This window comes from Diadema antillarum, unplaced genomic scaffold (genome assembly GCF_040938485.1).
Source record: "Diadema antillarum isolate AM-2024a unplaced genomic scaffold, OU_Dant_1.0 seq00000592_RagTag, whole genome shotgun sequence".
In the NCBI taxonomy this organism is placed as follows: Eukaryota; Metazoa; Echinodermata; class Echinoidea; order Diadematoida; family Diadematidae; genus Diadema; species Diadema antillarum.
Window position 1 is genome coordinate 1 of NW_027271523.1, and position 13,864 is coordinate 13,864.

The window sequence follows — 13,864 nt, forward strand, 5'->3', positions numbered from 1 at the left end:
GCAAAATGTTTGGCAAACCGCATAAAAAAGTTTATGAATGGATTAATCCACCAAGATCAATCTGGTTTCTGAAAAGGCAGAAATATTGGTAATAATGTGCGATTAATTCTTGATACTATTGAATATACTCAGTCTAATGATATTCCAGGTGCGTTGATATTACTTGATATTGAAAAAGCTTTTGACAGTGTAAATCATGATTTTTTGTTTCGCACTTCAAAAAACACTTTAACTTCGGAACTACTTCTATTGATTGGATAAAGACTTTGTATACAACAAGACTGACATACGTTATGAATAATGGATTTCTAACCGATCGCGTTTCAATGCAACGGGATATATTTCAAGGATGTCCCATTTCACCGTACTTGTTCTTATTTGTCATTGAGATTTTGGCCTTATATGTTCGTCAGAATGAATAGATTAAAGGGATAACACTTAGGGATCATGAAGTGAAAATATCGTTATTTGCCGACGACTCAGTTTGTTTTGTTGATGGGGCAAGAGATTCCTTCAACACTCTTTTTGATATTTTAGAGACATTTGGTAGATATTCTGGATGTAAAATTAATTTAGATAAAACTGAAGCAATTTGGATAGGCTCAAAGAGAGGATGTCAAGAATTTCCCTCACAAAATAAAGGAATTAAATGGATTACTTGTACTTCTACATTCAATTCTTTGGGAGTTAAATTTTCATTAAATCTGGGATCAATTTTTGATTCAAATTATAAAGAAAAGTTAAAACGAATGGCTCAGATTGTAAACTGTTGGCGAATGAGAAATTTTTCTTTGATTGGTAAAATATGTGTTATCAAATCCCTTGCTCTTCCTCAATTATTGTATCTTTTTTCTGTTCTTAGTATCAAGATACCACATTTTTTTTTAATGAGTTGAATAGTTTGTTTTTTTAATTTATTTGGAGTGGCGGTAAAGACAGGGTCCAAAGGAAATATATGTGTAACGATTATATTAATGGTGGTTTAAGAATGATTGACTCATATGTATTTGCTTTAGCTCAGAAAATGTCATGGGTTAAGCACTTACTTGATGGTGATTTCAAGTCAGTGTGGAAATTAATTGAAATATCTGCTTTGGAAAAATTTCACCGAGACCCTTTTATACTACGGAAATCATATATATATGCCTCTGAAACAAATTTACAGTCTCCGGGAAACTCTCAAGTAGCAGATTCTTTACGCACGTGGTATACCTACAGAGAATATGCTACAATAGATTTATTTAATTGTAAATTTTCGGAGATGGGCGCTTGTCAGTCACTCTGGTTTAATAGATTTATCCGATCAAAATCTAAAAAGTATTTTTATTATGATACTTGGTTTGATAAGAATGTTTTGACAATCTCTGATTCATTGAACCCTCCCCTTCCTGGCCATAAATTGTTTGAAGAATTGATTCTGGATTTTAATATCCCTCGATCGGATAGGAAAAAATTCAATTTTTTAATGAAACAAAACCCAGGGGAATGGTTAAGTGATACATATTTACATAAAGTGGATGTTCAAGATATTTTAATCACAAAGTTGATTGCTACAAGAAAAGTACCGTCTCACGCTTATAAATTAATGAATGTTCAAAATCATCCTGATTAAAGATATGATTATTGGAAAAACAAAATAACAGTCCCTGTGGACAACATATGGGAAGATATACACAAGAATGATTTTATTTGTACAATTGACACTACGCTACGTTCGTTTTATTTTAAAATATTTCATAAATCCATAGCTTTGAATTGATTTTTGCATAAAATCAATCGGAAAGATTCAGAAAACTGTGTTTTTTTTGTGATAGAGAAGAAGAAATCATGGTCCACCTATTTTGTGAGTGTGACAAGGTCTCTTCCATTTGGAAAGCCTTGTTAGATTTATTATTGCAACGTTATGATGCCAGTTTCATTTTCACAAATTAAAAAAAAAAACTCTTTGGCGTTCCTAAAGACAAATTTGTAACATATCTTATTTCATTGGTGAAATATTTCATATATCTTTGCAAATCTAAAAATGAGTTACCTAATGTGACTGCCTTTAAATCATTTGTTAACAAACAAAAGGAAATAGAATATTACTTGGCTAAGAAGAACAATAAGCTCCCTAAGCATTTTAGAAACTTGATATTCAGTTTATGATTATGTAGAAGCTAGTTTGTCTTCCTCTCAGTATGTTTTTTTTTTTTTGTATTGCCTTAAAAAGTTTAATTGATATATTATGTACAGTGCATCGTATGAAATACAGATTATACATGTACGGTACCATGCCACCGTGATTTTCCAGTGGGAGTAACATTATAGTTTTGGCATTGACAAGGTCTACATTAGATACAAATTCTGGGCCCATAAATTATGTTTTCTTTCCCCCTTGGGTCACTGGGGTCAGGACGCTCTCTACAATTTAATGTTTGTTTCTGTTTAAACAGATGAGTTCAGAGTTCGAGAAATAGGGTTGGTTTTAACGTGTGATATTAGTACATGATGTGTTTAAGCACGTGTAGTGTGTCCTGTTTTCATTGACCCTTGATGGATTGATTTTTTTTCCCTTCTATTTCTAGATAAGGGCTGCAAGTACAGTGTCAGTTTGAAGAACCCCTTTTTGTGATGACATATTTGTTTAAGTTTATGTATGTAGTCTATTTATTGCGTCGGTGGCTTGGTACACGTGCATTACTTACTCGATATTTTAGGTTATTTTCAACGTCTTGTCACCTTTTTTTCTTTTTTTGTGTGTGTTTTATTCACACTTTTTCTAATCATTTGTAAATGATTTGATTATGTTTGTGTTATGATTTTACAAAACATACAACTAAAAAAAAAGTTCAGTGCTAGTGCTAGTGCTAGCCCCAAGACCTCCAACACCGACGGTCAGATTAACGAGGCGATACCGATAAGAATTATCGATCACCAGCACTACATAATATGTAGGTGTTGGATCACAGCACCGCGAGCTCCGCGGGAATTGCGCGAAGAAAAAAGTGGTGGCGCATAGTTAAAGTCTTTTTATGGTGGCGCATAGTTAAAGTCAAATATAAAAAGATTTAGCCAAAACTGCTTAGTTTTAGACACGTAACGAGGGAGACTGATTAAAATACCACAAATTTTGTCACTTCTTTAAAACGCAATTATCTTTATTTTGCTCCCAGGCTCAGATTTCTACGGCCATGACTGGTGTGTTCGTGTTCTTTACGTGGGCGACCATTACATTAGCATAGACTTTGCGCGTAAAACGTGCATCTCTTATGGAAGTGAATACGGGTATCGCACGGCAACGCTAACACCAGCACCGAACTTGAAATGAGGAAAATGATAATCCCTAGGGGCTGGTGTTAGTCAATAGGGAAAAAGCACGTAAATCGCTATCAAACACAGACGGCGGAGCTCGGTTCAGCAGACGACATTCAACACCTAGCCCAGCACCAGCAACCGGAAATACGTCATAATATTTGTAGAGCCCACCGGAGGTGACGGGAGACTAATGTAGGGATCGCCTCTGGCGTCCGTCCGTCGTCTGTCCGTAACGCTATAATAACTTGAATAACTCTGTACTCTAGGTTTCAATTTGAATCAAACTTGGAGGAAAGAGTGGTCATACAAGGTTTTACCTTTTGCCAAGTATGAAGGTCACCTCAAAGTTAAAGGTCACAGGCAGGGGTCAATGAACCCTTAGGGCCCAATGTAAGTTTTTAGGGCGCGTTTTGATTATGGGCCATGACTTTTGATCCGTGAGTGTATTTGTGACCAAACTTGGATGGTAGATGTACCTTGGGGAGTTGGTGGTCACCACAAGGTTAAAGATCACAGGCAGGGGTCAATGAACTTTTAGGGCCTAATGTTAAGTTTTTAGGGCGCGTTTCGATTGATCCCTAAGTCTATTTGTGACCAACCTTGGTTGGTAGATGTACCTTTATAGGGAGTTGATGGTCACCACAAGGTCAAAGGTCACAGACCGGGGTTAATGATCTTTTAGGGACCAATGTTAAGTTTTTAGGGCGCGTTTTGATTATGGGTCATAACTTTTCATCCATAAGTCAATTTGCGACCAAACTTGGATGGTAGATGTACCTTGGGGAGTTGGTGGTCACCACAAGGTTAAAGATCACAGGCAGGGGTCAATGAACTTTTAGGGCCCAATGTTAAGATTTTAGGGCGCGTTTCGATTATGGGTCATAACTTTTGAATAGGTTTGTGACTAAACTTGGGTGGTAGATGGCCCTTGAGGAGTTGATAGTCACCACAAGGTCAAAGGTCACAGGCACGGGTCAATGAACTTTTAGGGCCCAATGTTAAGTTTTTAGGGCGCATTTCGATTATGGACCACAACTTTTGATCCGTAACTCTATTTGTGACCAAACTTGGATGGTAGATGTACCTTTTGGGAGTTTGGTCACCATAAGGTCAAAGGTCACAGACCGGGGTCAATGAACTTTTAGGGTCCAATATTAAAGGACAAGTTCACCATAATAAACATAAGGTTTGAGAGAAAGTAGCAATATTAGTAGAACACATCATTGAAAGTTTGAGGAAAATCAGACAATCCGTTCAAAAGTTATGAATTTTTGAAGTTTTTGTGCAGTAACCGCTGGATGAGAAGACTACTACAGTGTACGATGTCACATGCGTACAACAATATAAGGAAAATATAAAGAGAATTTCACAAAATTCCATCTTTTGAAAAAAGTACACATTCCCCTGACTCGTTACCGACAAATGTTATGGGTAATATTATTCCCCCTGCCTTTAGAAAGAGGCAAGTCAAGTGCTCTTTTATTATGCGAAAAAAGTGAAAATATGTTGAATTTTCTTATACATTTTCTTTATACTGTTGTACGCAAATGACTCACAAGGTGTAGTAGTCTCCTCATCCAGCGGTTCCAACACAAAAATTTTAAAAATTCATAACTTTTGCATCGATTGTCCAATTTTCCTCAAACTTTCACTGATGTGTTCTACTAATATTGTTGCATTCTCTCAACCCTTATGTTTATGAAGGTGAACTTGTCCTTTAAGTTTTTAGGGCACATTTCGATTATGGGTCATAACTTTTGATCCACAAGTCCGTGTGTGACTAAACTTGGGTGGTAGATGTCCCTCGGGGAGTTGATGGTCACCACAAGGTCAAAGTTCACAGACAGGGGTCAATGAACTTTTAGGGCCTAATGTTAAGTTTTTAGGGCGCGTTTCGATTATGGACCATAACTTTTGATCCGTAAGTCTATTTGTGACCAACCTTGGTTGGTAGATGTACCTTTATAGGGAGTTGATGGTCACCACAAGGTCAAAGGTCACAGACCGGGGTTAATGATCTTTTAGGGACCAATGTTAAGTTTTTAGGGCGCGTTTTGATTATGGGTCATAACTTTTCATCCATAAGTCAATTTGCGACCAAACTTGGATGGTAGATGTACCTTTTGGGAGTTTGGTCACCATAAGGTAAAAGGTCACAGACCGGGGTCAATGAACTTTTAGGGTCTAATATTAAGTTTTTAGGGCACATTTCGATTATGGGTCATAACTTTTGATCCACAAGTCCGTGTGTGACTAAACTTGGGTGGTAGATGTCCCTCGGGGAGTTGATGGTCACCACAAGGTCAAAGTTCACAGACAGGGGTCAATGAACTTTTTGGGGCCCAATGTTAAGTTTTTTAGGGCGCGTTTCAATTATGGACCATAACTTTTGATCCGTAAGTCTATTTGTGACCAACCTTGGCTGGTAGATGTACCCTTATAGGGAGTTGATGGTCACCAAAAGGTCAAAGGTCACAGACCGGGGTTAATGATCTTTTAGGGACCAATGTTAAGTTTTTAGGGCGCGTTTTGATTATGGGTCATAACTTTTCATCCATAAGTATATTTGTGACCAAACTTGGATGGTAGCTGTACCTTGGGGAGTTGATGGTCACCACAAGGTAAAAGGTCACAGACAGGGGTCAATGAACTTTTAGGGCCCAATGTTAAGTTTTTTGGGCGCGTTTTGATTATGGGTCATAACTTCATCCATAAGTATATTTGTGACCAAACTTGGATGGTAGCTGTACCTTGGGGAGTTGATGGTCACCACAAGGTCAAAGATCACTGTGCATTTGATTATGACTCCTAACCTTTGATCCATAGGTCCATTTGTGAACACACAAAAAAGGTGTACGTTTGTGGGCGGTACACATTACGGCACTTGCCATGTTGAGGTTAACTCTCAACACCGACGTGATTTCAAGTTCGGTTTTATCGCCGGTGCTAGTGCTGAGTTGAGCACTAGCACCGAACTTGAAATCACCCATTGATACCCTGATTCAAGCTGCTACAAACAACACAATTGTGGTGAATGGCAAAGATATGAAAAGGGATAAAGCTGTGTATGCATGGTGCTGATGAAATGGATGTTTTGATTTAGTTTTTTAAAATAGAAATGAAAAGTGTGTTTAACATATAAAAATATGGTGATGTATTCTGTTACTTGTAATGAAAATGTATGTTGTTCCTTAATTTTGAGCTTGTTGTTTAAGGAGATAGCCATTTTAAACTTGTGTAGTAATGGATGAGTTCATTACTTCATGGAATGATTTTGTTTTGTTTTTAATACAAAAGAGAAATCACACTTTTTGTTCAAAGGCTGTACAGTAGGCCTACTGGTTGAGGTGGGGATTCATGTTTTTTTTACATTCTTAAGTGAGTTAAAATGGTTATCAATTCTCTTTGGCACCTATTTTTTCCCAACACACATCATAATTCTAAAAGTATGAATTAACTGTCTGAGGAATATACTTTGTTATCCTTCATCAGTGGTGGATCCAGGGGGGGGGGGCGCAACGGGCGCATGCCCCCTCTTTAAGTTTGGTTAAAACCAAAGAAATAACAATAAAAAAATGTGTGGGGGAGGGCTGAGTGCACCCCCTTTAATTTTGCAAAGGCGCCTCCCCTTTACAGAATTTCTGGATCCGCCCCTGTAGGCCTACATGTCACACATAATGGCTCGGAATTTGACATTCTTCCCCATGATATTCAATCTGTGTCACTCTAAAGGTTTTTTACACTTGTGTTTCTTAACCCTGGACTTTCTCTGACCCAGGACTATCGTTGGTCCCGTACCAATTTTTTCAGCTTTTTACACTCGCCAATTAGTCCCGCACTATTTCTTGTCCGGGGCTAAGGAGAAAACTGACCTTTTTACACTCGTATTTATTAGCCCCGGACTTTCCAAACCACATGAATATTCATAATTACGCTGTGTACTGTACATGTACACGCACGCACCGGCAGCACTTGTTTACCTCGTTTCTGATTGGTCAGTGAGGGTCGGACTTCGTCTCCGTCGCTTAGCCCAGGATTATTTTTTCGTTCTGTTCAATCTCACTTGCTTGGCACCGCAATTGCGGTGCTAACCCTGCTATTTTGCAGGGCCAGATAGTACCGAACTATCGGTGGGGCTAGCCCACTTTGGCAAAAACGAGTGTAAACAGAAAGTGGCCTAAGGATAGTCCCGTACCAACGGTGGGGCTAAGTCCCCCCCCCCCCCCATTAGCCCCACCGTTGGTACGGGACTAAGTAAAAATTTACAAGTGTAAAAAGCCCTTTATAGGTGATGCATGTTAACAAGTGCCAGTAGTACAGTTTGGTGCATTTTAAATGACACAATCTGTCATAGTTTGGTCCTACATTCAGATACAATAATCCAATAGGAGGGTCCCAATTGAGTCCAGGATTGCATCTCGATCTGACACGGCAATTATCATGATCAGAATCCCTGAATTGAAACTGTTTGGCACATGAGTTTGGGCTAAATATTTGTACAAAGTGAAAAGGTTATAAAATAAAGATTAGGATTAGCGTTAGGTTTAGGGTCTAGAGTTTGGGTTAGGGTTAGGGTAAGGTTCAAGGGTTAGGGTTAGGGTCAGGGGGAGGGTTGGGGTAATTGCCCATTGGGTAATTGCCCATTGGGTAATTGCCCTAGACCTCCATGAATTTATAAAATGCTCTGTTTGGAAAGGTCCATTTTTTCTGTCACAATTAAAATCAAGAGCAAAAGACAATAAGCATTTATCACAGAGGGTGAGAAACACACACACACACACACACACACACACACACACAAAACCTGTAGCCATGCTCAATTGCACTCATTGGTATCTTTACGTGATTTCCATTACTTTCATCGCTAACTGAAACACCAGAATACCAATTTGTCATTAACTTGGCAATTACAGTGTAGGTCGTATAGTGAGAGCTTATGTGTAAGACTTTCCCAATAGAATTTTTGTTGTCGTGGTTCGTGATTATTAAACCTGCTTAATTGAGCTCTCAGAAAAGCAATTCACTAATGAAGTGCTGATTTAAAGCTAATGAGCCGTCTGAATATGCCATTCTTTCCTGCAATCATGTCATTTAGCTTTTGGAAATGATGATTAAAAAATGTTGAAGACCGCCATCAAAACAGTTGCTTGATTTTGATAATGGCCTTATTAAAACAAAATCTACTCCTGTCTTTGAGTAAATAAGGTTAGATACAGGGGTGGATCCATGAATTCCATAAAAGGGGGGGGGGTGCACAAAATATTTTTGGTGCCACTTCGGGTTTCATCAGTTGACACTTTCTTTTCATCTCTTTTGTTTTACCAAAAAATAAAGGGGGGCACACACCCAGTGCGCCCCCTCTGGATTCGCCACTGTAAATGTGCTATTAAAAAAAATACATATTTAGCATGGATGGTATAATTTTTGTCGAGATGGGTATTCAGATTTTTTTTCAGACTTTTTGTGAGATAATTAGAAACCACTTTTAAACATCATAATATGAAATATTGAGCATACAATTTCATGAGGAATCAAAAGTTTTATTTCATTAAAATCAATTTTGAAATGGCCAAGATATAGACATAAGTAATGTTCAACAAAGTGGTCCTAATAAAAGGTGGGACCCACCTTTTATTACCACCAATTTTTTCTAAATAAACTGAAATATTAGGGAAAGAATTATTATTTATGTTATACAATTTTCAATTATATCATACAGTGTGATGTATGTGCGGTATTTAATATCATTGGGGCTGGTGCAGGGTTAACAAAATTATTAAGACAAAGTTTGCACCAACTGCAAAGTTCTTCTATACTTGTATGGTTGATGTAAAGCTGAAATGGTTGTCCGATTACTTGTTTGCATTGCTTAATGACAACAGGCCTCATCCTTCCTGTCGTATGTCATGTTTCAGTTTCCGAAGCTTAAGAACAAGCCTCAGTCACCACCATGGAAGTGGGTGCATCCGAGCCAGGAGTGCTAACGTGGCCCTGGAAGACCGACGCAAAGACGGTCTCTGAGGTGGTCGATGAAGTCTGGCGCGAGATCGACGACCAGTGTCGACTCTTCAAGTTGTCAAAGTCGAAGACCCCGCTGGCCCTGACGGGATGGAAGGTCGTCCGGCTTTTTGTGTCATCGACTTTCAATGACTTCCAGAACGAGAGAGAGATCTTGGTGAAGAAGGTATAACATCATGGCTTAACCCTTTGGGTGCTCTGGGTGCAGACTGGTGAAGAATACTGCGTAGATTGTCTACACTGTGGAAAGCCCATAGCGCAGAAATGGTTTATGCCGAATTCTCTGTGTTCGATCCGTTAGCTCTCCTTCTAACTCTGTGAAGGCAGATTTTTGTAATGTCAACTTTATAGGGCACATGCGATTTGTTTGTTTGTTTGTTTGTTTGTTTGTTTGTTTATTTGTGTGATTACTTGTTGACAAGACTGATTGAAATGCCAGTTAAATAGCTTCTCATGAAGACAAAATGAGAATAAGAAGTAGATAGATCAAAATAAATGAGCAAATAAGGCATTGTCAATGTGGAATGTTTTACAGTATACAAGCTTTCCGTCATTTCTCATTGCGTGATACAATTCTGAAAGAAAAATGTGCAAACTTTGTTTACTTTCCAGAGGAAGCTGTGCTATGATGTGATAATTATACTGTATGCTAATTGCCAGCAAAATGAATGATCAATGGAATACAAAACAATGCAAGAACACAATACAATGACTGTTCAATACACTCTTTCCATGAGGCTGAGAGCACTTATAAAATTACAAAAATGGTATAGTATTTATAAGCAGAATTCAGAATGATAAATAAATACCATTCTACCAACCTTCAGTCCACCACTGGATGAGCTACACAACGGGTCCACATCAAGGCAATCAATACAGTGTACATATACAAGGTGTTATCTGATAACTGCTTGGTACATACATGTATTATAATGTGTATACTCATAGTCTGTATCCAGTGGTATGCATATGGACTGTATAATATATGTATGCGCGTGTGTAATATACTTCTATAGACAAGCAGCAAAAACATCTCGAGACTGAATCAAAACCACAGAGTAGTGGTCAAAAGTCAACTTTTGGATGAACAAAGACATTTCATGTTGACTTCTTGAACAAATACGATTATAATGTACTTTGTGAGGTTTCAAGAAGTTGTGTGCTCTTGAAAGATTTGATACTTAAATGGCCATGCTAATGATGTATGGTTTCTATTCCATTATTTTTGCTCAGTCGCTTGGCCCAGTAAAGTTTCTATTTCTTTTCGGGATGAACAGTTTAGTTTCTGTTCTGCCACATTAACCCATGAAAGACTACAGTCTCAAGCAGTTGGGTACATTATAGATGTCTATACATGTAGGATATATGTGTTATAGCAAAATCATCTTGTCTTCAAAGGATTCACATCTACCACATGACACAATGATTCTTTCAAAGCCACTTTTTGTTCAACTAATCATTCTTGTACCATTTTTTTTTTTGGGGGGGGGTCATTTCTTATTGCAACTGATGACAAATTGCTCAAAATCAAGGTAAATGAGCACCGATTGTTCAGTATTTGAGTAGCAGCCATAAATTGTTTTTTTTTTTTCATTTTCCACCTTTGGTTGTTGGCCTAATTACAAATAGTTGGGTGTTTGTGTGTTTTTATGCGTGTGTGTGCACTTTCACTTCATTCATTGCCTTCCGTTATCCAAGCACAGCACAAGCTTCAGTCACGGGACCGTTCTTCCCCAGGTCCGTGCGGATAAAATACAACAGAAATGTAACAGAAATGGAAACAAAACTCATATATAAAAACAACGCCTTTGGTTGTTTGTGTGTTTATATGTGTGTGTGTGTGTGTGCACTTTCATTTCATTCATTTCCTTCCGTTATCCAAGCACGGCACAAGCTTCAGTCACGGGACCGTTCTTCCCCAGGTCCGTGCAGATAAGATACAACAGAAATGTAGCAGAAATGAAAAACAAAAACAACAACAACAAAAAAAAAAAACCCAAACAAACAGAATCAAAGCAAACAAAGTATCAGTGTGGTATGTCTATATGAGTGTGTGATTTTGTGTGAATTTTATACAGGTGTCTCTGTTTGTCGATGAGATGATTTGAACTCTGCTCATAAAGTTTTTGTAGTTACATGATGTAGAATGAGAAGCGTTTATGCATACTTTAGTTTATCACTTTTTATCTATTTAACAATATAGGAATGGCACCATTCTAGTCCTAACCTCAGATTTTTTTTTTGTTTTATCTTTGATCCTAATTTTGCCTTGCTGATCAGTGATCCAGGTGATCTAACTTTGTGCAAACCTTTAGCGAAAGCAGACAGACCTCTCCCTTCCTTTTTCCTTTCTTCTATCCTATCTCCATGCAAGTCATCCCTCCATCCTATTTTTCCCATTTATATTACTTACTAGGGCTGCATGCAAATCAAGTTATATAAGCTGTAGCCCTTTTGTATTATCTATAGTATTGCTGACACGTTTTGCTGTACATTGTAAAGGCAATGTAGAAAAATACTTTGCAATCAAATATGCTTTAATATGAATATCTATGTTACTAACAGTGTATGTATACAGTATGTCCAAAAACAAATTATTACGGAACCCTCCGCAATGATATCTTTAAAAATAGTGAATCAATGTAAATACAAATCCAGGGTATGAAACTATAACTCATTGCCCACATCTTACAGAAAACCCCATTCGATTTGCTTCAGTGGTCAAGGAGAAATGAGGAATTTTAGGGGCGTTCTACAAAATAAAGCTAAGATGTTATATTTTAAGACCCTGAAGTAGCACTTAGACAGGTCGATCATATTGGGTGTTATCAATTCGAAAATCTGATTGTGTCTTCTTCTTTTTTTTGGGGGGGGGGGATATACTGCAGTATGTGCCAAAAAATGCAATCAGATTTTTGCATTGATAACACCCAATATGATTACTTTCATTAAATGCTACTTAGGGTCTTCAAATATAACATTTTAGCTCTGTTTTGCAGAAATCCCCATTCAATTTGGTTAAGCGGTCACAGAGAAATGTGGATTGTTGTAAAGCATGAAATGAGTCTGATTCTTCCAAGTTAGCACATTGATGATCTTGCGTGTGAATACAAGAGACAGAACTTGGAGGGAAGAGATTCCCGACATCCTCTACAAAATTCTGTATTTCGCTTTGACCACTGAAGCAAATCGAATGGGGTTTTCTGTAAGATGTGGGCAATGAGTTATAGTTTAATACCCTGAATTTGTATTTAGATTGATTCAATATTTGTAAAGATATCATCGCGGAGAGTCCCGTTGTAATTTTTTGGGGGACATACGGTACATGTATGTGCATGTACAGTGGTATTACAGGAACCAATAAATCAAATCAAATCAAATCAAACTAGGAAAGCACACCTTTGCACGGCACCTTGCCCAAGCAGAGCACATGATTTAGTGAGTGTATTAAACCTCCAGGTTAATTCGTTTACCTTATATGCCAAAAGATGAAAAATCCTTCAAAAATCCATAAATGTTCCAGGATCACTACCACAATTGAATGAGGTGTTCCTTGTGTCAATATCAGCTTTTTATGCAAGTTTCATTTTTGATAATCTGTACTCAACTTTTTGAGTTATTTTGCAAACACCCAAATCAACGCCGATGATCACTTAAACCTCATCCTTCCTTGGTAGAGGTAATTAATTGTTGTTGCTGATGTATCTGACAGGTGTTACCAGAGCTGAAGGAGTGGTGTGAGAAGAGGAGTATCCATCTGATAGAGTGTGATCTCCGCTGGGGCGTGCCTCGGGACTCCACCACCCGAACGGTCCTCTGCACATGTATGGAGGAGATTGACCGGTGTCATGAAGACACGGAGGGCGAGGCGTTCTTCCTGAACATGCTGGGAGAGAGGTTGGTCAAGAAACAGTCTCTATTTACACCAGTTATAATCATTACATTGTATTTGTAACAATATACCAATATTCAGGTGTGAGTTTCTTCAATTTGTCTTCCTCTACAAATAAGCCAGTTCGGAGATCATGGGTACAAATGACCTTTCATTTTTCTCAGTCGGTTAGACACTTCACTCAATTCAAAGCGACATAATGAAGCACCTTGCCCAACATAGCAATTTATGGAACTCGTATTCTAACAAAGAATGAACCTGTGTAGATGAAGTGACCAGAATAGTTCGTCAATCAACACTTTGGGAAGCATCCATGTCATTGTGCTGTCTTGAATACATTAACAAACTTTTTCTGTTAACATTGCCAAATACCAGGCTTGCTGTCAGGTGGATGTACTGGCAGGCACCATTTATAAGGATATCATGAATAATCTAAAACCCCAGTCACACAGCGCTTTACGGCTTAATCACGGCCAAAACACGTCAAAAGTGGTCTCCCGTGAAGCAGACGATGTTGTTCGCGTTGATGTCGAGCTTAAGACGAGCTACGGTCGATTTATAGACGTGGCAGAACGCGGAGAAAATTGGAACGGCGTCGGACGCGGTAAAAAGTTTTGAACTGCTCAAAATTTATTCCGCGGACAACCACGGGCGGCA

General features: G+C 38.2%; 1 protein-coding gene across 1 annotated transcript in view; it reads left to right on the forward strand.

Moving 5' to 3' along the window:
• Positions 1–9,228: 9,228 nt before the first annotated feature.
• The window catches only part of LOC139735693 (TPR repeat-containing protein DDB_G0287407-like), a 39,489-nt gene continuing 34,853 nt past the window's right edge, over positions 9,229–13,864 (forward strand). The window contains exons 1-2 of the mRNA XM_071646440.1: positions 9,229–9,481; positions 13,028–13,212. Of these exons, the coding sequence (XP_071502541.1) occupies positions 9,248–9,481; positions 13,028–13,212 (419 nt within the window). The 5' untranslated portion in view covers positions 9,229–9,247. The remainder of the gene's footprint in view (positions 9,482–13,027; positions 13,213–13,864) is intronic.